General features: G+C 47.0%; 2 protein-coding genes across 3 annotated transcripts; both read left to right on the top strand.

The window, feature by feature from the left end:
* Window positions 1–295: 295 nt before the first annotated feature.
* Window positions 296–6,326, top strand: odad3 (outer dynein arm docking complex subunit 3). The gene is made up of 13 exons (XM_028409463.1): window positions 296–457; window positions 623–729; window positions 804–878; window positions 1,287–1,475; window positions 1,567–1,668; window positions 2,648–2,773; window positions 2,871–2,993; window positions 3,874–4,023; window positions 4,105–4,265; window positions 4,349–4,505; window positions 4,610–4,759; window positions 5,646–5,733; window positions 5,812–6,326. The coding sequence occupies exons 1-13, from the start codon at window positions 379–381 to the stop codon at window positions 5,931–5,933; spliced, it is 1,629 nt and encodes a 542-aa protein (XP_028265264.1). The 5' UTR covers window positions 296–378; the 3' UTR covers window positions 5,934–6,326.
* A 5,312-nt stretch (window positions 6,327–11,638) lies between these two features.
* rgl3a (ral guanine nucleotide dissociation stimulator-like 3a) lies at window positions 11,639–21,766 on the top strand. 2 transcript variants are annotated; one of them, XM_028414815.1, is made up of 17 exons: window positions 11,639–11,856; window positions 13,236–13,525; window positions 14,679–14,723; window positions 14,833–15,002; window positions 15,138–15,286; window positions 15,363–15,674; window positions 15,753–15,856; window positions 15,936–16,020; window positions 16,584–16,658; window positions 17,150–17,236; window positions 17,325–17,357; window positions 17,457–17,578; window positions 18,324–18,419; window positions 18,631–18,766; window positions 19,070–19,336; window positions 19,963–20,077; window positions 20,433–21,766. In XM_028414815.1, the coding sequence occupies exons 1-17, from the start codon at window positions 11,833–11,835 to the stop codon at window positions 20,585–20,587; spliced, it is 2,265 nt and encodes a 754-aa protein (XP_028270616.1). In that variant the 5' UTR covers window positions 11,639–11,832; the 3' UTR covers window positions 20,588–21,766. The 2 variants fall into 2 exon arrangements, with proteins under 2 accessions (XP_028270616.1, XP_028270607.1); XM_028414806.1 differs by having other exon boundaries at window positions 15,135–15,286.
* The last annotated feature ends 134 nt before the right edge of the window (window positions 21,767–21,900 follow it).

Genomic DNA, 21,900 nt, shown 5'->3' with positions numbered 1-21,900 from the left:
GTGTATCTGGAATGAAGTTTAGATCTTCAAGTCCATCTCATGAAACATGGGAGCAAAAACAAAAGTGTTGCGTTTATATTTTTGTTGAGTGTACCTGGTTAAATAAAGGTTAAATAAAAAAAGCAATTTATGTAGAAAACTAGAATTAGAAAATGTTATTATCATCAATGTTATTATCAGTTATTATCTTGTTATAATTAATCTAATTTAGCTATTTCTTAAAGTAATGTTTACGCAACAGCGCCGCTCTGCGTTTGTGTACCTGTTGCTAGGCAACGCCGGATGTTACCACAGTTGCCACAGCCGTCGCAGAAGAGCTCAAGCTAAAACAGACCGGGCTTATTTACTCTGCTGCTTTGTAAAAACCATAATTCAAGAATGCCCTTCAGCGCCGAGACGGTCCATCCTCCGCTGCACGACCAGGTCACGCAGCTGCAGCGCAAACTGCAGATGCTGGGTGAGTTTGTTTCATAGTAAACACATGCGCTATGCTATGCTAGCTGTAGCTAAATGCTAGCTGCCAGCATTACTGGTTTGTTTTGACTGACTTTCATCCAACACCAGCGTCTACAGTGTAGATATAAGATGTTTTATCGGTGTAAAAATCAAACGTGTCCACTAGAGGGAAACCGAAGCGCGTCCTGTGAGGGCTCTCGGCTCGGTCAGTCCATCCTTCAGCTGAGGCAGGAGAACAAGAGGCTGCGCGGAGAAGTGGCCAAATATTCCGCTGTAGGTTCACAGCACCTCCCCTCTGTCTCACATGTACCACAGCTCCATCACTTACAGACCTGTGTTTCTGTCAGGGCCACAAACACGTTAACACGGCTTTGCTTAGAACAGGCGTGGACAAGGATGCTTCCCTCAACATGCCAGAAAAGGTGAGAGAGTGTCAATAAAAAGGGGCGATTGATAAGTTTGTGGCCCTCCAGAGTCTTGTCCACACATCCTCTGAGCTCATTCTGCTGAGGCTGGACAGGTTCAATCCACATTACTGGATCAGGCTGTGATCTGGATCTGGATTCATGAGGTGGAGCATCAGCCTGGTGGGAGCAGCACCTAGCATCCGATGCAGCAGATCAGTGTATTCAGCCCCCTATATCAGTTAAGACCCTCTTTCAGGCAGTCCACCAGCAGCACTCCTTCGCTTCCATTCTTCCTGGAAGTGTATAAATAACTACAAATAACCCGGGCCACACACTTATCAGTCATCAGATGCAGCTGACATAAGGATGATATGAAAGATGTGCGACCTCAGTGACTCCGTTGTTTTCTTTGTTTCGCTGCAGTTCTCACAGGAGGCCATCGCAACTCTAGACCAGAAGACGCTGCTCAAGATAAGACGTCTCAATGCCCAGAAACACACCACACAGACCCAGCAGAGCTACTTCAGCCAGCTGAAGATGGAAAGCCAGAGACTGAAGCCAGGGGGCAGCAGGGGCGCAGCGGACGCTCAGAAGGAGGAGGAAGCTGCCATGGTAGCTACTAAAACATATACATTCCTCTGTGTTTCTGTTGAGAAATGACAGACAGAGATAAACAGCCGTGTAAACCATGATCTCTTTTCAGCTGCTGCGGGTGGCAGAGAACAAGCTGGGGAAAACCCAGTTTAAGAATAAGGAGGCTGAGAGCATCACGGCCAACTATCTGAAACTTATCAGTCACTTTCAGGTCGGTCCTTCACGCGCACTGCACGGTTTGTAGTGAATATATGTCGAAGTAGCAGACACTGGTGAGTGAATGAAACCCAAACAGCAAGCCTCTGCGTGGCTCTGTGGGGCCTCTGATATGGGGCTTTGTGATATATCTAGCGGTGCAGTGCTTCCTGTCCCAGCTGCTCCTCTGTGTACACACTCAGCACTACTGTTGTACCACAGTCCCTGATTCACACTCATTTCATCCCTTCAAGCTTTAGGCTTTTTTTTTCTTCCTGAATGATTTGGACATGATCATGGTTACCGTGGTAACACCATGCTAAAGTAAATAATGCTGCCAGCACTCCATGGGCTGCTGCTTTGTCAGAAATACACCAGAGGACACACACGTCTGGTTACAGTGCAACTGGACCAACAGCCCTGTAGGACAGTGTCTGAATAGTCCTTCTCTGCAGCCATGATGTCATTTCTGGGAAACAGGTGGTTGTCTGGGAGGGACAAATCACCAAGCTCCTGCACCTTTAACACAAACTCATCAGAACTTGATGCAGTGTGCATGTGTTTGACATGTATATGTAATGCTGTGTATCCAGTGCTCTCTCTCACACACGTCCTTCCTTCTTCGCTCTTCATGTCTGTTTCCTGTTGTCTCACTTCTTCACTCTTCTTTTCTGTTTCCTGTTGTCTCACTTCTTCGCTCTTCATGTCTGTTTCCTGTTGTCTCACTTCTTCGCTCTTCATGTCTGTTTCCTGTTGTCTCACTTCTTCACTCTTCATGTCTGTTTCCTGTTGTCTCACTTCTTCACTCTTCTTTTCTGTTTCCTGTTGTCTCACTTCTTCGCTCTTCATGTCTGTTTCCTGTTGTCTCACTTCTTCACTCTTCATGTCTGTTTCCTGTTGTCTCACTTCTTCACTCTTCTTTTCTGTTTCCTGTTGTCTCACTTCTTCACTCTTCTTTTCTGTTTCCTGTTGTCTCACTTCTTCGCTCTCTTCAGAATGAGAGCTTTACCTACTCTGGTCAGATGGACCATTTGGAAGCAGAATTCCTGAAGCTGACAGAGGAGCTTCACAAGCTTCAGGCCATGAATACCAAGGTCCAGCGCTCTAAAGATGCTGTGAAGGTGACCTACACCTCGTTCTTTACTGTCACCTCAGAGTATGAAGATCATAGCCAGTCTCACTGTTTATCCCTCCTCCATCACTCCTGCTTCCCTGCAGGCTGAGCTGCAGCAGCTGGAGGAGCTGCTCCACAAGAAGCGCAAGGAGCGAGAGCGCACAATAGCAGCTTACAGGAAGAAGGTTGTGGACGACCAGGCCCAGGCTGATAAACTCGACAGAAAGGTGTGTGTGTGTGTGTGTGTGTGGTGACACAATGCTGCAAAATGAAAAAAACCTGTCGCCATGGCAACCAAGAACATGGAGCCGAAGCCTGCTCTGGTTGTGTCTGAGCAGATTTGCTGATTGGAATGTTGCTGTTTTTGATGAAACTGTTGTCATAGAAACAAAACCACGGTTCTCCAGCACCTCATGAGACCACCTGGAGCTGGAAAGGTCTGCTGGAACTGACCAATCAGAGCAGGACTCTGAGCTGTTTCCATAGCTACCTGTTTTGTTTTGTATGAAGCACATTAATATGTAGAAACAAATCGCACTATGCTAACCTCACACGTAGCATAGCGTGATCGGAGGTTTTCAAGAAACCTTTGGTATTTCTTTACAGTTGCCTTGGTTACGGCCTCTATAACACATTGTGAGGTGGAGTAACATAGAGAAAGGGAGGACAGGTGACATTGTTTAAAAACTGGGATAACAGCTCGTTTTCACACAGACCCTCCAGGGAGACACTGAGAGGTTGTACACAAAAAACAAATGAACAAACAAGCTGGCCCCTCACCTGATAACACAGGAGTGGATTCAGACCTCTTCTTTTGTAAAATGAACGTAACTACAAGTCACACCCTGACTTATGATGATGAGAAGAAGAAAGAGGGTGACATATAGCTTCTTCTCCTTCTCCTTCAAGTTTTTTGAGCAGTGTATCTTCAGCATACATTGACCGATTTCAGCCATTCAACTATAAAATGTTCATCTCACAGAGGACGGGCCACCTTCACCTTGCATTTTCTTCAGAAATGCCCTTTTCTAGTCTGATCTAAACTCTCCCGCAGGATGAAGCTGAGTATTACTCATTTAGAGTGGTTGTCATCTGTTCTACCCACAGACCCAGAGGACAGTTATGCAGCCGGATGATCTGAGCAGCGAGGCCCAGCACAGCACCACTGTGATGGCGGTGGAAGAGGAGAAGGTCATTTCCACCTTCGAGGAGGTCTACAGACACATCAAGGAGATCACCGGAGTCACAGACACACAGGTGTGCATGCACTGAATCTACTGTGAGAGCCAAGGAGGGGATCTCAGGACTCATGGATGTGTTGGTGTGTTGTGTTTGCAGGAGGTTGTGGAGCGATTTACCTCTTGCAAGAAGACCCACCAGGACCTGGACCAGCTGACGGAGGAGAATCAGGAAGTCCTGCTGAATCTGAAGGGACAGAAGGAACATCTGAACCGGCAGTTTGAAGACATGAAATATTCTGGCGAGGCTAAACACTCCAGGTGAGAGCCGAGGAGGGTCGCCTGTGAGCAGCTGTACATTCATTGTCCATTGTTCTGCCTGCACTGTCTCTGTGGTTGTGTAGTGAGCAGCAGATCTTGGTGGAGTGGGAGCATCAGCTTCAGGCTCAGCAGCAGAGGTGTGATGGAGCCAAAGAGAGCCTGGAGTCACTGGTTAAGTTTTTCACTACCGTTCAAGCTGGAGTGGAGCACCTGGCTCACAAGTTACAGCACATCTCTCTGGTAAAGCCAACACGACTTTAAAGTCCAATACCCCTCCCTCATATATTAGTGACTAAGTACACTGCCCTTTGTTTATGCTCCTTGTTCTGCCGCTCCTCCTCCAGACTGATGACATAGTGCCCGAAGTGTGTCCGGACTCACATGAGTTTGTGATCGAGCTGATGACCCAGTGTGAGATGAAGCTACAGCTGCTGCACAGCGAGCTTGAGGGCCAAGATCTGGCGACCATTTCGAAAGAGTTGGAAGAGGATGAGGTGAGACGAAGCTCTGCAAGCGTCACAGAATCACATGTCTGAAGGGGAAATCAGATCAGAGCAGATTCACAGTTTGCCCTCACAAACATTCTCAGAACGTTTGGCACAGTTCCATGAAATTTCAGATTAGATTATATTAGACATGCCCAAATCGTTGGCCCGAGAGCAGGACAGCAGTTCTGAATGGGCGTCCTTGTTGACAGGAAACTCCATCCTATAAACGTATTCTACAGTGTGGACTTGAAGGGTCCGTAAGGCTTCTGTAACACCGTGACCTCTTTGAGCCAACTACAGCACACACGAATAAGCACGGCGTGGCTGAGCGTGGACGCTCTGCTGAGCTCACGTAGCTTATCTGAATGGAAATGCAGCTGAAGTGTTTGTTCTTGATTACTAACGCTCGACAGCACCTTCTCTGTTTGAGAACATGGCAGTGGAACAAGCCGGCCTGACTTTCACAGATGACTTTGAGATTTATTCACATTCACTGTTAGAAGGTCAAATCTGTGATTGACGTAACTGAGAGCCGATACCGTGAAAATCAGAGCAGCGTTATTTGGCTGGCAGACCTCTGTGATAAGGTGTTATATCCTGTCACCTTCCACTGGACCACTAGGTAAGAAATAGAACAGCAGTGTATATTCCTGTTGATCACTTTAACATGGAGCTCTATGAGAACTGGCACAGTTCAGCCTCAAGTGGCCAATCAAGGAAGTGCAGGTTTTGGCCCTTCCATGTCAGCTTCATGTCTCAGGCCTACAAGTGTTTTTACAACAAACTTATTCAATTTCAATTCATTTGACATTTTATCAGACAATCACTGCAGTGTGTTATTGATCATTTTATTGATGTAATGTCAGGGTGTGACTTCTCCTCCTATGAACAGTTCCACATCAGGATTGAGAAGAATTTGCCAGACTACAATATCCGAGTCAAACTTCCCGATGATCAAACACTGGATGCCTTCAAAGACGGTGAGTTGATCCCTGTTCTCTCACACAGGTGTTATACATGATCCAGTCTCAACCTGTCTTTGTCTCCCTGTGTCTCAGAGGAAGAGAGTGAGGAGGACGAGGCAGAAGTCATTTCCCGTGAGGCACTGAAGCGTCAGTCTCAGCTGATCATTGACTCCAAATCCAAGAAGAAGCCCTGGAAGAAGAAGGGCAAGCTCTGATCCAGCAACCGGCAGAGACCTAGATGAAGACAAAGACACAAAGAGCCTTTAATGTTCCCCAACTGTTAGGCTTCACCTCTGCTCATATGTCTTTATAGCAGCTGCTATAAGTAATTAAAATGGTCTCCATGGACAGTCCTTGTATTCATGCAATGATGCATTTGTGTGTTTGTTTTGACAACAGTAATGTTCTCTGTCAGCTGTCACTCTGTTGCACCAACACTTGTCCCTCCGCCTCTTTTCCACAGTTCACACTTCATCCTCTGCCTCTGTAGGAGGCAGCACGGCCAATCACTGCCCCCGAGCGTCTGTGGGAGCGTCACGTCCCCACGGACTCGTCCTCATCCAAACCACAGAATGCTGTGGGTTTAATCTTACACACCACGCTGTGGCCTGGAAGCCAATATGTGTGAGAAGCAGCCTCCACTCATGGCTCAATCATGCTTTGTCCTGGTGTAAAACACAGAATCCAGCACAGACACCTGGACTGTTTCTGACACGCCAGTTTTTCGCCAGTCTTTCGAACCTCTGTCAAATCCTCAGATGAACTCAGAGCATCCGGGTTTGGTTGACATTGACATTACAGCAGCAGTGACTAAGAGACAGACGACTTCTGACACAGCTGTGACGTCACAGGGCCTGCAGCTGTTGTGTTTATTCTGTTTTTTTGGGACCTACCGGTTATGACTGATGAGTCATTGGCTGTCTTGGCCTCCATAATAATAAAATGTTGTTTGTTTTTTTAGATTTCTAGATGTGTGTGTTTGCACCATCAGCTGTGAGGTGACAGCACAGATGATGGAAGATTATTTATTTCCTTTAAACCTTATTGGCTTTAAGCATCATTTCTGCCATTTTAATATTTGACAAAATATTATATTATTATTAAATATTATATTATATACAGCACAGAGTAACTCCATCAGCTGGACACAGGGTAACTCCATCAGCTGGACACAGGGTAACTCCATCAGCTGGACACAGGGTAACTCCATCAGCTCTCCAGCCTTCACTCTATTGGTAGTTTTTTTTTTTCATTTCTGATCAACCAATCAATGAGCGCAGGGGGCGGCTCTGCTCCTGCTCAGAGTTTGAATCTTCGCCAGCAGCGTGGGTCCGTGGGTCTGTTTCCTCCTCATGTCCTCATGTCCACATGTCCAGGCACCTTAATATGCCTCATCTGTCAGAATAGCTGTGGAACCATGTGAGTGTCAACGCTGAGCACGCGCACCTGTTCACTGTGACAGCAGAGAAGCTGAGAAGCGCGGAGGCGTCTGTACCATGCGCCGCGTGTGTGTGTGTGAGTGTGTGTGTGTGTCTGTGTGTGTGTGTGTCTGTGTCTGTGTGTGTGTGTGTGAGTGTGTGTGTGTGTCTGTGTGTCTGTGTGTGTGTGTGTGAGTGTGTGTGTGTGTGTGAGTGTGTGTGTGAGTGTGTGTGTCTGTGTGTGTGTGTGTGAGTGAGTGTGTGTGTCTGTGTGTGTGCGTGTCTGTGTGTGCGTGTCTGTGTGTGTGTGTCTGTGTGTGTGTGTGTGTGTGTGTGTGTGTGTGTGTGTGTCTGTGTGTGTGCGTGTCTGTCTGTGTGTGTGCGTGTCTGTCTGTGTGTGTGTCTGTGTGTGTGTGTGTCTGTGTCTGTGTCTGTGTGTGTGCGTGTGTGTGCGTGTCTGTGTCTGTGTGTGTGTGTCTGTGTGTGTGTGTGTGTGTGTGTGTTTCATTGTAATGAGCAGAGCAGTGAACTGGAATCAATCCTGAAATAATTATCTATATGACAGAGTGTACAGCCAAACAAGGAGGAGGCCAACACACACACACACACACACACACATGCGCACAGGGCATCATCATCCACCCACAAACACGAAGAACAATCAATCCTCAGATAAATGCCAGAGTCTCTATCTCCTGTGTCTCTCTGAATATTCAGTGGACTCATGCAGCTCTGAACATGGACTCCAGGACTCAGCAGAGGCAGGATTACAGTTAAGTGACTGTTTGTTTTTGGGTTTGTGTGTATTTTGGGTCAATATATGTTTTTCCTGAGCATATGTTGAATATTGTTTCTTTTCTGTGAGTGTGTGTGTGAACCTTGTCCTTTTCTAATACTGAGCATTTGGAATCCCATTTTATGGGCATTAGGACGTTCATATAATTATAAATCATCCCTGACATGGAGTGATCAGGATGTGTTGGATTAGGCCAGTGAGCTGTCACACAGACAGATCATCAGCTGCAGTTAAATCATGTCAGTGGTCCTTATTAGAATCTTTATCTTTTACTGTCATGGTAATACGGTCCCATGGTGCATGTGTTCATGTGCATATAGAGAGATGAGACACACACACCTGCATTCAGCTTAAAACAGCAAGTTCTCCAGGTTTGAACTGTGCTTCAGGATTACAGTTTGTAGCTCTATAGATCAGGATTACAGTGTTTGTAGCTCTATAGATCAGTTCTGTGCTTCAGGATTACAGTGTTTGTAGCTCTATAGATCAGGATTACAGTGTTTGTAGCTCTATAGATCAGTTCTGTGCTTCAGGATTACAGTGTTTGTAGCTCTATAGATCAGTTCTGTGCGTCAGGATTACAGTGTTTGTAGCTCTATAGATCAGTTCTGTGCTTCAGGATTACAGTGTTTGTAGCTCTATAGATCAGTCCTGTCTCCCGACAGCTATGATCATGTTAAGGAAACATTCCTCAGTTAGTTTGGGTTAAAGGGCTTCTCTCAGGAAACACAGGGCTTTTATTGTGAGGTGAGCGGGTGAGTGGTTCATTGGATTAAGCAGCTGCTGCTAATGAATTGAGTTATACTGAAACCTATTTCTAACCCAGCATGATCCATCCAGTGGTGGGTTTTGTGCTCAGCCATGCCGGACAGATTTCTAGGACTGCATGTTAAAGGTGTGGAGGTGTTTCTGGTGCTGCAGGTGACCTGAACGTGTGCTGATTGTTTCCACGCTTCCACAGATGAGGCAGCAGGTGTGGGAGAGATCTGACGAGGTGTGTTGTCTGTGTGTGGGCCCGGCAGCGTGACCGACACCGAGTCGCAGAGAGGAGGAGGAGATGAGGACCGTTCTTCCTGTGAGCGGAGGCGGCGGTGATGGAGGGGAACCCCGCAGCCTCCGCAGCCGTGTGGGATGCAGGATGAAAAAGCTGCTCAGGCCAAGTCCCTGCGTGGGAATCCACACCGACACGCAGCCCGGCGTCTGGCTCAGGAGCTTCCAGTTTTTGGACACTGATGGAGAGTGTGAGGTGAGTGGAGCGCTGATGCTGCTTCTGATGTGCAGCAACAAGCGTGTTGTGTTTTATAGCTTCAGGAAAGATGTTTGTAAGCCAGAAGGCAAATCAAATCACACGCTTCAACAACGAGGCGGCTCACAGTGCTTCACATCAATGCAGAGGAAACAGACATTAGCCTCTCAGCCTTTAAGGCTAGGCCTCAAATGGCCAGGAATACAGCATCTGGTGCCATCAGTCCATTATTGAACAACAGCCCTGAGACATTAGCAATGTAATTCTGCATGGCGTAAGTACATTTTGTCATATTGGAGCCTGTTTTTTTTTTTTTAAAGGCTCAGATTATGTCTCCATGTAACAGACGTCCCATTATAAAGCAGGCTGTGAGGGCTTTGAAGGAAGACAGCAGTGCTGGTGTGATGAGAGGAGAAACGCTTGGAGTACCCACAGTACAGCTCACTGTTATGTAAAGGACTGGCAGAGGAGCAGCACACTGCGAAGCCTTCACAGACTGTTTGAGTGGAAGTTGTACAGTAAAGTCATGAATCATGCTTCCCTCCTTGTTGACCATGAAAATATGGATGAAACTAGTTTAACTTTGCTGACGGAACCCACACAAAATACCCCTGAGAGGGCCCCAGAGACCATGTTGACCCCAATAGCAGCTGAAACCCAGGGCCGGCCCAAGGCATGTGCGAAATGTGCGGTAGCTTAGGGCCCCAAGAGCACCAACAGTCCATGATAAAAGATCTGTTTTATATTTTAAAAAGGACGTTGATTAACACCAGTGAGATGGTGTGGTAGTGATAGTGGGTATGTTACACACAGTGCAGCCTGTAGGATGATGAAGCATCTGATGCTGAGGTGGGGGTATGAAAGTTTGCTTAGGGCCCAGTAAAGGCTGGTGCCGGCCCGGCTGAAACCTAAAGAACCAAAAAGAATACACTTTCATTCTAATCAGAGTCACGGTTAGAATGTCCTCAGTGTTGATGCCATCAGCTGATCTCTGTTGTAGTTGTGTAGTTGGGGAACTTCCCCGATTGTTCGTATTTTTTCCACTCGGAGCGTCATCAGTGCCAGCAGCGGGTTTAGCAACACTGAGGAGGAACTGCACTGCCGCAGCCTCTCCAGGAAGCGTATCGTATTCCTGCCGTTTCCAGCAAAGAGAAGCCCTTTGAGTGACGTTTGTGAGAACTCCTACCAACAGGTTTCGGCCTGTCCCCCGTTCGCCCTCATCAGCCATTCATGTGTCTAATTGGAAGTAATTCGCTGTACTTTAGCATTCAGCCTCTTTTGTGAAGCAAACGTGAGGAGATGACGGTCTGAAACTCATTAGAGGAAACACAAAGCTCATTGTTCCCTGTGGCTTAATGAGCAGTGGACATTAAAGACGTCCCATCTGCTTCTGAACGTGTTGTCAGCACCACAGAGGACTCTTAGTATTCAGACCCTCCTTGTGCTGCCTTGAAGTCGAGCAGTCGTGTTTAGCAGCAGATCAGACCTGTTTTATGTGGCATGCTGCACCACGCCCCCTGATAACTAAACCACAGGCTGCAGGGAGAAAACTGTCCCGACTGGATTCTTATGGCATGAGCTGGGCCAGCCCTTCTCTCCCCCGCCTCATACATTCTCCTTTCAATCTCTCCCTGTAAATTCTGTGAAATTTCTCAGTGAACGCTGCTGCTGGACCCGTTGGCTCAGAATTTAAGGAAATCAGACAAACTGAAAGTCTTTTTTTGCAGTTAGGTGTTGACTCTGCTGTTTCATCATGCAGGAAGTCTGTATGGAGACACTGCTGTCTCTGTCCCTGTAGATGCTCAAGATGATTGGTGAAGCAGTGGCAGCGTTATGGGCAGCTGAGGATGAGTAGTGTTCATGGGGAGCTCAGAAGATGATCATGATGGTGATGATGATGATGGTGATGATGATGATGGTGATGGTGATGATGATGATGATGGTGATGATGGACTGGACTCAGACTGCATCTCAGGCTGCCCTGTAGCTGCAGACAGGTCGGACCCATAAAGGCTGTGATGATGTTTTCTACGTCATGTGGACAGCTGTGTGTGTGTTGTTGTTTACCTGGTTAAGGAACAGCAGCAGGATGCATTATGGGAACGCGGTGAGCTGGTAGAGGTGGAGCTCTGCTTTGATGTCCTGTCCAAACAAAGTTGGCAGAAGGCAGTGTTGTTGTGTGATAAGTGTGACCCTGTCATGTACAGTAAGCCGCTGTGGCGTCACTTTACTATGTTCACAGTGTTATATAGATATATATTCTAATAATTGACCAGAACTATAAATCAATGGGCTTATATGAGCAAACCCACTCTGGAAACCATACACAACATGTTCCACAGCCTCAGTCAGAATCTGCTGATGCCGTCACTCCTGTGCTCCTATTGGTTGATGGTGCTGACCCCGCCCACACCTGTTTGTCAGCCCTGCCTGGTGGAGCACTCCTTCCTCCTCCGGCTGTCAGTCCGGGCTCTTTTCTCTGTGAGACTCTCAGTGCTCCGGGGCTCAGACTGTTTCTTTAGATCGATTCACAAAAATGAAAGTTTCAGTTGTTCAGAGAGAAGTAAACTGTCACAAGACGGAGCTGAACCCTTAACTCTGCTGCAGCAGGAGTTCACACACAGGAGGATTAATTCACTGAGGAGCAGGGTAACATGGGCAAATGGCAGTTCTCACTGGTAGGTGAATTATCCTGATTTAATCGTTCAGTTTGGAGATTATTGGATTGGTTCATGTGTCACACCGGTTTCTGTCATGTGATATGTTGAGACATGGTCTGCTTCCATTGTCACACATGTTCCAAATACCTCAGAGTACATGTCGACGACACACGCTTCATCCAACACTGACTTACTGAAGGAAAGGCTCCCAGTTCATGCTTCATTTCATGGAAACAAACCATTAGTCTGATATATGACAAACATAAAGTCACTTATTGTGCTGTGTGATTAGTTTTGTCTCATGAGTTGAATGCAGATATTATATTTTAGCTTGTTGTTATAAATTGGGATGAATAATTAAATATTTTTTGTAGCACATCTGATATTCTAACATGAAGTTTACTAAAAAACCTAAAAGCCTTAGAGCAATAAAATCATAAAAATAATAGTTTCTAGTACTACACAAAAAGTGAGACACAAACCCCCAAAACACACAAAACACACAAAGACCATTTTAGCTCCTTTCACTTATGTGTTGGGAGCGTCATTCACTTCCTTTCACACAGTTCACAAACTGGCGCTCACCAATCCAAACAGTTTAACCTTCTCCCTTCGCAGTGAGGAGACGCCAAAACTATTTTTACTTTTTCTGGTGTTGGCTTCAAGTTTTGCTGTTTCTTACTCTGGTTCCCAGACTGTGTATGAATACGTATGTTCCTGTGTTCACAGGTTACTGCTCTTCATTAAATAGAGCTTGTCTTGTGTTGTGTCCGTGTGTGAAGGAACGCTGAGTGTTTGCATTTTGATCCCAGTCTGGTCACATTATGAAGTGTCTTTGGGAACTGTTGCTTCTAAAGGGCGAATGTACAGAGCCCCTCTGATGACATGGTAAAACCACGAAATATGTATAAGGAATTAGAATGGTTATTGACAGGGTGCATGGGAGCGGGCTGCCCGGCCAGCCTGCCCCCTCCCTGGGCAGCAGGCAGTAGTCAGTGTCCCTCTCCCTGTCCATGTCGCTTTAACTCCTGCCCGGGCCAGGGACAGGGAGGCCAGGGACAGGGACAGGGAGAGGGACGATCATTGCTCCCTGCTGCCCGGGAGGCATGCGTCCTGGCTGGACACCCCTCTCCTCTCTCCAGCACGTTCCCCAGAGAGGGACACTGACTGCTCCCTGCTGTTTGTAGTCGTAATAACATTCTGAGTCCGTGTTAAACTGTGTCACAGCACAATTAAGTTGGCCCATTGTGTTTTGTGCACAAACAAGGTTCCTGTATCAGTGAATGCTTTTCTGTGCAGTCAGACGTCAGGACTGGGTCACAAGCAGCATCCTAACAATAGGTCACAATGAGGCTGAGTCACACTGAGTTAATGTTGATTCTCTGCTCCCCCTGCAGGACCCGGTGCAGGAGTGGGGCGAGGAGGAGGAGGACGGCGCTGTGTTTGGCATCACGCTGCGCAGGGAGCCCGCCCTGCCGAGCGCGGACACGGCCGAGCTCCAGACGGCCTTCAGCTTCGTCCAGTACCACACGGTGAAGGTGCGCAGGCTGAAGGCCGCCACCCTGGAGCGGCTGGTCACCCATCTGTTGGCCCCCGAGCACCGGGAGTCTGACTTCGTGCCGGTGTTCCTCTCCACCTACAGGGCCTTCACCTCCACCAGCACCCTCATTGAGCTGCTGTTTCAGAGGTGAGACACGTTCACAGGGACGCCCTGAAGACCTGTGTTTTCACAAACAGCATGAGGGCCCAGGCAGCCGGCCTGGGGCCCACATATGAGATCATTGTTGACACTTGACTTAGAAGGATCTGCTCAGCTTGTCACAGAAGAATGATCCTGGTTTGACATTCCTGAACACACACATTCAGTTTGTAGCAGTTTTTGCTAGTTTCCAGTCTCTATGCTAAGCTTAGCACCCCGTGTTTCACAGGGATGTGACGGTAAATAAAATATCATGTGCAGAAGTTGACACATTATCCCTCCATGCAACACCTGGTTACCATAGACCAGGAGGGCGTTAACAGTTGTTTTCTAACTCGCTGACATTGATCTGTTAACCCTGCTTTTTAAATGTCATCACTACAAAGTGTAGTGTGTGCGTAAAGTTTTACAACTTGCCAGATGCAACAAATCAATTTCCAACCCACTCTGCGTCACATCAGCTGTTCGCTCGGGCAGGTTTCTGTGACAGGCGTCATCGTCAGCAGCTAAACAAAAAGCCGTCTCGAGCTTTGTTCCATTCCGCAGTGGTCACGACTACGCCCTCCTCCACGCCCAGGCAGACGAGCTTCTCCACTGACCTGGTTTAATGTGAGGAATCACCTGCAGGCACATCAGCCCGGTACAAACAGAACGCCTGAGTTCTTTCTGTGCAGCTCACTTTGGCAGAAAGGAAAGGCAGCCGCCTGTGACTGAGTCAAACAGTCGCCCTCAGAATGTCTGCAGTGCAGGTGGTAACAGGTGTCCTGTGTGAGGTCAGCCTTGGGACAAACCCTCCTTTTTGTGTTTGTACAGGATGCAGCATTTTGCTAGCATCATTAAATAATAAAGCGGCTGCGCTGTGAGTGGATATGTGCTGGATTGACAGATCCTGTTATAGAACTCCCTACAGCTGAGGCAGCGTGGCGCTTCGCCTCCGTTTAGCTGTAGTTTGATCTGTATTCATCCCAGAGGGAAACGTTTGTCTGTTTGTGCTGTGACAAGGCCACAGTGTCTGTGCAGGACATTTCCACAGGATGAACATCCAGGAAGCTTCGGCCCTTGTTGTGTACAGTTTTCTTTCACCGTGCGTCGTCTTCTGATCGTTAAAACCACTGTTCTCTTTCTGTCTTTTTCACTGCAGGGATGACTCTATCAACAACCTGGATAACACAGCCTGCCCTCGCAGGTCAGTGCTTCAAAGCTGCACGTCGTTCCTCCTCCTCTAAAGTCAACAGTACAGCAGATGTTCTTCTCGACTGACACAGCTAATGGAACCGTCTTTTCCCTCCTTTCAGTACCTTGCTCCCAGTGATCCAGCTCTGGCTGGAGGACTACAGTGAAGACTTCCATGAGCCGCCTCAGTTCCAGGCCCTCCGTCTGCTGTGCGTCCACCTGAAGTGTCGCCTCTGGTTCAGACGCCTGGCTCAGGCTGCCGAGAGCCTGCTCAAAAAGCTCCAGGAACAAGGTAGAAAGGGATCCACGTCACCATGACGACAACCTTAACTCATGAGTTATACCAAAGCCTCTCCGCCACCTTCACACGTCTGCAAAGCCAGTGTCATTGCAGCTGCAGGTCATTTATGATGTGTTTCTTTAGCAGCTTGCAGCCAGCCTGCGTCACAGCACAGCAGGGAATCACTGCAGCAGGAGCACACGGATCAGGAGGACGGAGGAGAGACTAAAGACAAACACAACTTTATGGACTTCCCTGTGAGAGACGTTGCAGAGCAGCTGACCAGACTGGATGCTGTAAGTGTCATGTGCTGTAAATGAGTCGATGATTTGTTGGAGCGGCGTCCTGTGACCGGCTCTCCCCGTCTCTCAGGAGCTGTTTTTCAGAGTGGTGCCGTTCCACTGCCTGGGCTGCATCTGGTCCCAGCGCGACAAGAAAGAAAACCGCAACCTGGCGCCAACTGTCCGCGCCACCATCTGCCAGTTCAACGCCGTCACCAACCGCGTCATCACCTCGCTCCTCTGCCCGTCCTCGCCCAGCCCTTCCACTTCCTCTCCCCTGTCCTCACCCTGCTCGTCCTCCACCTTCCTGTACCCCTCCACTGCCCCGAGCTCGCCTCGCTGCCCACACACCGGCCCGGCCCACAGAGCGCGCATCATCGAGAGGTGGATCGCCATCGCACAGGTCAGGATCAAAGCCATGTAACAGAATGTTTCAAAAACCAGGTGCATGCCTCTCAAACATAAAACTCTGTTTTTGCAGGAGTGCAGAGAGCTGAAGAACTTCTCCTCTTTGAAGGCCATCCTCTCCGCCCTGCAGGCCAACGCTGTGTATCGCCTCAAGAAGACCTGGTCTGCTGTCAGCAGGTTCAAAACACGTTTAAATATCTGTTCTGAGCCTTCTGAGCCCTGGAAACAACGGCTCATACACTCTGTTTGTTTTCAGGGAGAGCATGGCTACATTTGAACTCCTCTGTGAGACCTTTCCTGATGAAAACTGTGTGCTGACCAGCAGAGAGATCCTGGTGGAGGTAAGCAGTCCGCTGAACCCATGAGGGACAGATTTAAACCAGCGCTTCACTTCATTTACTCTCTGACTCCCCTTTCTGATGTGTGATTGATAAGCTTGAGTTTTAGACAATCTGGAGCATTTATTCTGCAACATAGTGCGCTCACAAAGAGACGTCTGACAGGTTTTAGGCTTCGAAACGACTGTGAAATCACTTCAAGTTGAAGTGTCACTGAATCCACTGTGAAACACAGAGTTCCCCTTTAACTGGCTTTACTGTGTAAAACCAGCATCAAACACTTGATTAATCACAAATCGTCTTCATATCTCCTGCCACCCTGTTCTTCTTTTGTCCTGAGAGCTTTTCACAGTGATAAAAAACTAAAAACATGTGATACTGTTATTATCAGCAGCTCAGCTATCACAAAGAAAAGCTCATTGTTTGTCACTAGCAGCCATAAAACTGCAAATATTAGAGGCAGGTCAGATGGCAGGACCAATCAGTGGTTATTAATATACTGAACACACACACACACGCTGCCTCACATCCTTCGTTTGATTCTTGTTGTTCTTCGCTTCCTGCAGGATGAGAGTCAGTCGGACAGCAGCGCCACCGCCGACTCTAAGTCACCCCGTCTCTGTTCCGAGTCCAGACAGACGGTAAGAAGACACTCATCGGTTTGTTTTGGAAATCTCCACATTTCACAGTTCCTTAGTTTCAGGTTTAAATAGAGTGAATCTGTGAGCCGGTAAATTTGAGCCCATCATCAGTCCGACTTCCTAAAGTCACTCGGTTTAATCTGATACAACCTCCAAGTTCCCTGTTGTTCAAGTCTAAATGTATAATGGAAGTGTTTGCAGGTCACGTGACAAAGCCCTTTAATAAAGGGAAGGATATAAAACCTTTCCCACAGTTCATCAGTTTACTCAGTCAGGGTGGAGCTGTCAAGTTTTATACCCCCCATACCCAATGTTTACGTAGTGATGCTGTTGCTGTGTTTATTGACCTATATTGAAAGTCACGTGACCTCCGATTTTATTATTTTAGTGATAAAATATCTTCAGGAAATTAGCCATAATTACATGTTATTATATTATTCTGCACCCACAGCATATATGGCTCCTACATGTATGTTGGTTTTTGTCCTCAGAGTGTGAGCAGTGGCGTTGTGCCGTACCTGGGCACATACCTGACCGTCCTCACCATGCTGGATACAGCTTTGACCGACACCGTGGAGGCGAGTGCTTCATCTCTTCTACTTCTTTCTGCTTCAGTGGATCAATGACCTCATTCTGACAGCAGCTTGTCTTTGTATCTTTCCACAGGGTGGACTGATCAACTTTGAGAAACGCAGGCGGGTGGGTGTCTCCACCTAGTGGTGTCCTATCTGAATGACACAATGTTTTCAAATAAGTAATTTTCAAAATAAAATACACTTTGTGTCTGTTCCCTGATAGGAGTTTGAGATTCTCTCTCAGATTCGGCAGCTTCAGGCTTCCTGCTCTCACTACAAGCTGCCTGTCAGCCCTCACATCACCGCCTGGCTGCAGGCACACACACTGCTAACAGACCAAGAGAGGTGACACACACACACACACACACACACACACACTGCTAACAGACCAAGAGAGGTGACACACACACACACACACACACTGCTAACAGACCAAGAGAGGTGACACACACACATACACACACACACACACACACACTGCTAACAGACCAAGAGAGGTGACACACACACACACACACACACACACACACACACACACACTGCTAACAGACCAAGAGAGGTGACACACACACACACACACACACACTGCTAACAGACCAAGAGAGGTGACACACACGCACACACACACACACACACACACACACACTGCTAACAGACCAAGAGAGGTGACACACACACACACTGCTAACAGACCAAGAGAGGTGACACACACACACACACACACAGCTAACAGACCAAGAGAGGTGGCACACACACACACACACACACACACACACACACACACACACACACTGCTAACAGACCAAGAGAGGTGGCACACACACACACACACACACACACACACACACACACACACACACACACTGCTAACAGACCAAGAGAGGTCACACACACACACACACACACACACACACACAGTATTACAAAGGTGAACGTCACATTTAGTGACAGTTTAGAAAATGTGTAATATAAATTGACAAACATCCTTTAAAGATCGTCTCTCACCATCAACAACCTTTGGTGAGAATTTGAATTTGCCTCTTTACAGAGCTGATAAATGTTTCAGTGCATCTGTCTCTGTCTTCTGTAGCTATGAGCTCTCTCGAGAACTGGAGCCCCCAGTTGACCCGTGTCCCAGCTCTCCTAACTTATGGAGCAGCCGCCTCCTCAGCAGAAAGCTGGCCTCGTAAGTAGACTGGAAACCCATCACTGGTTTATCACACCATGTTAAGAAATCCTTAAACTTCTGTGTATGACACTGAATTGCCTTCAGATCTGTTTAAAAGTTTCCTAAATATTTAACTCTTTTTCATGTTTTTTGTAATAGATTATAATAAAGTACATGTAGTTGCTGCAGTAAGAGTCAAAGTTCTGAAAGTTCTCATTTTAATCTGCAGGCTGCGAACATCCAGTGACAGCTCCCTCAGAAAGACCCACGCTGACCAGATCAGTGTGTCATCCTCTGGCTCCAGCAGCTCAGACATGGAGGACCTGTCCACCCCTCAGCCCTCCCCCCTCAGACTCAAACTCAAGGTGTGTGAGCACCAGCAGCCTCACCTCCTCAGAGTTCACTCACCTCCTCAGAGTTCACTCACCTCCTCAGAGTTCACTCACCTCCTCAGAGTTCACTCACCTCCTCAGAGTTCACTCACCTCCTCAGAGTTCAGACTCACCTCCTCAGACTCACCTCCTCAGAGTTCAGACTCACCTCCTCAGAGTTCAGACTCACCTCCTCAGAGTTCACTCACCTCCTCAGAGTTCAGACTCACCTCCTCAGAGTTCAGAGTTCAGACTCACCTCCTCACCCTCCCTCTCTCTCTCTCTCTCTCTCCCCAGTCTCTCTCTGGCTCTCTTCACAACGTTGCAGGTGACTTCTCCTCCATGTCCTCCTCCTCCTCTCCCAGCCTCTCCAGCTCCTCTTGCAGCAGCTCATCACATCCGGATCTGAGCTCCTCCTCTCTGCTGAGCCCAGATTCTTCATCATCATCCAGCTGCTCTCCTCAGGCAGTGCAGCCCGTCTACAACAAACAGATCGCGGATCTGTGCGTCATCAGGGTCAGCGTGGAAAGTGTCAGCAATGGAAACATCTATAAGAGCATACTGGTAGGTTTTATTTCATTAGCACCTAACACGTTTTATTAAATGTTTTTATTTACTCAATAAAATAAAACTGAAATAATGAACATGAGGCCAAATATTTTATCACAAAAATGATTATGCTATTTTATCACTTAATAAGGTCTTTAGTTGGTCACTCTGCAATATGCACACAAATATCTGTAGATAAACCCTCTGTTAGAGGGAGGGAGGAGGTTTAAAAAACTCAGTGATCACATGGACGCATCACCTGAAGACGAGCTGCGGTCTGTGGCTTCGGCCATCATGCACGTACCTCTCTGGTGCACAGAGCAGGAAGAGAGTGACAACCAGCCAATACTCCTACAGGGTCCACCCGGAGGATTGATGATGTTTTTATGTTTTATAGCTTCAGATGATTCATATTCTTCATTTAATGAGAAACTGCCGAACTAATCGGTTGCTGTCAGACTGTAAAGAGAAGTTACACTGATTTAACAAAAAGAGCATCAGAAGGAAATCTCCTACCTTTAAAGCCAGAAATATATAGCTGAATGCCTGATTCAGTTTTATATTGTCAAAACATCAGTGTCATTTTACTGGCTTTGTGGATACAGATGTGAAGTACTGACTTCGGCCTGTTTCCTCTCCAGGTGACCAGTCAGGACCACACCCCTCAGGTGGTTCAGAGGGCTCTGGAAAAGCACAACATGGACGACATCAGCTGCAATCACTTCAGCCTCTACCAGATGCTCAACAATGGAAAAGGTGAATATTTTTATAATGTTGCTTTCTCTGTGCTTTTTGGCATCTTGTTGACATGTAAACATAATTTTAGGTCAACCTGACTTTTTTTTTACATATAAATGAACCACTCCAACATGTTGAACGGAGGCTGAATGTGTCACGTACCACTCAGGACAAAAACCCACCAGCTGCCAGCCGGCTGCTTTGTTTTGAGGCTGCTGTTTGGCCGTCATGGCTCTAGGGTTAAGATTAAATGATCACCTCCTGGTTTGCTGGCAGTGCTTTTATGTTTTTGTGTTGATGGGAACTGTGCAGACCTGTAACTTGTGATCAGATATTAGACAAGACATAAAGTCTTCATTCTTTCTCCCCTCAGAGCTGCAGATACCCGACAAAGCCAACGTGTTTTACGCCATGTGCACCTCTGCCAACTACGACTTTGTGCTGCGCCAGCGCTGGAGGAGCCACGGGAGACATTTCGGTTCCTCTTCCAGCCCCGGACTTCAGTCCACGAGCCGCCATGCCAAGTGAGAAGCATCTGTCTCCGGCTGAGTGACGGAAGCAGAAATGACAGAGGAGCTGCTCAACAACAACACTTGAGGTTGTCACGGTGCAGCAGGTCAGAGCAGCTCCTCAGACTTCCACTGAAAAGTAACATGGAGGAGTTCTCATCAAGGTGCTGTTCAGAAACGGCGCTGAGAAAAACCTAAATGAACATTCACCGCAGGTGTTCATGCACATCGGGAGCAGCTGGTCTGACACAACGATCCTGTGTGTGTCCTCGCTGTGCAGCCACAAACTGAGGCAGACAAGACACCGTTCCTTCAGCTGGCTGGATGAGTAACACGGAGCTGCTGACTTTCTCATCCACGCAAAACAAAATGAAGGAAAGCCGGTGATGATGAGTAAATATGGGGATGTTCTCTGTCGGCTGATGAGCAAGCATTACTAAACAGATTAGAGAACATCCAGATCACCAAATCCCTGTTTGGACAAGTGTCAAGTGTTCTTCAAGGGAGGATTTATGTATTTTAATGTAACATTATATTATCGTTTTTATCAAGATAAATTATTTGATGCATTTCAGTATTCAGCTTTTAGAGCAAAGGGAGCATGGCGATGTGTTTCTGTCTCCAGTTTTAAACGGCGTGCTGTTTAAATGAAGGAAGCTGACCTTTTTAGTGTCTGCTGTGGTCGAATGAATCATGTGCATATTAAATATGTTTATACTCTGGCCTTCTTGAGGCCTTCTACATACGCAGCTGCTCGTGTGGATGATCTGATGGTTCCTGTATGTGAAAAGTGTCCCAGCATGTGAATTTGAATGTCACACACTCAATGATGTAAAAAAAATCCTCCTTACAACTAACAGGCAGCTTTTTGCAAGAATGAAACTTTCAAGAACTAATGCACATACACATCTGTTCACAGAGACACATAAACGATTTAATTAAAAAACATTTGCACACTGGTGAAGTCTGTCGTCAGTTTTCTGCAGGATTCTGCATCACTGAGCTGAAGCTGCTGGGTTTAGGTTAGAAAGGTCGGGTTGACTTCTGTCATATTCGCAGGTTTTGTGTAAGTGATGTCAACGTTATTGTATGTTTTTGTTCTAATATTTTATTCAACAGATTCTTTATTTTTAAAGTTTAATCTAAGCACTTCATGTATATACTATCAAACATCCACTAATAAAGTCAAATCTATTTATTCCGGTGCAAGTCATGTGTTGTGTTGGAGCTGATGTGGCATTAACGAAGACTCTTTAATGAAAAAGCACATTTTTTAAATGATCGGCTGGGGGCAGCAATGTTTAATCATATACGTACAGGAGCACAGTTGCA

This window comes from Parambassis ranga, chromosome 1 (assembly GCF_900634625.1).
Source record: "Parambassis ranga chromosome 1, fParRan2.1, whole genome shotgun sequence".
NCBI classification, from domain to species: Eukaryota; Metazoa; Chordata; class Actinopteri; family Ambassidae; genus Parambassis; species Parambassis ranga.
The sequence above is the reverse complement of the archived record's forward strand: the minus strand, read 5'-3'. Positions and strand labels throughout refer to the sequence as shown.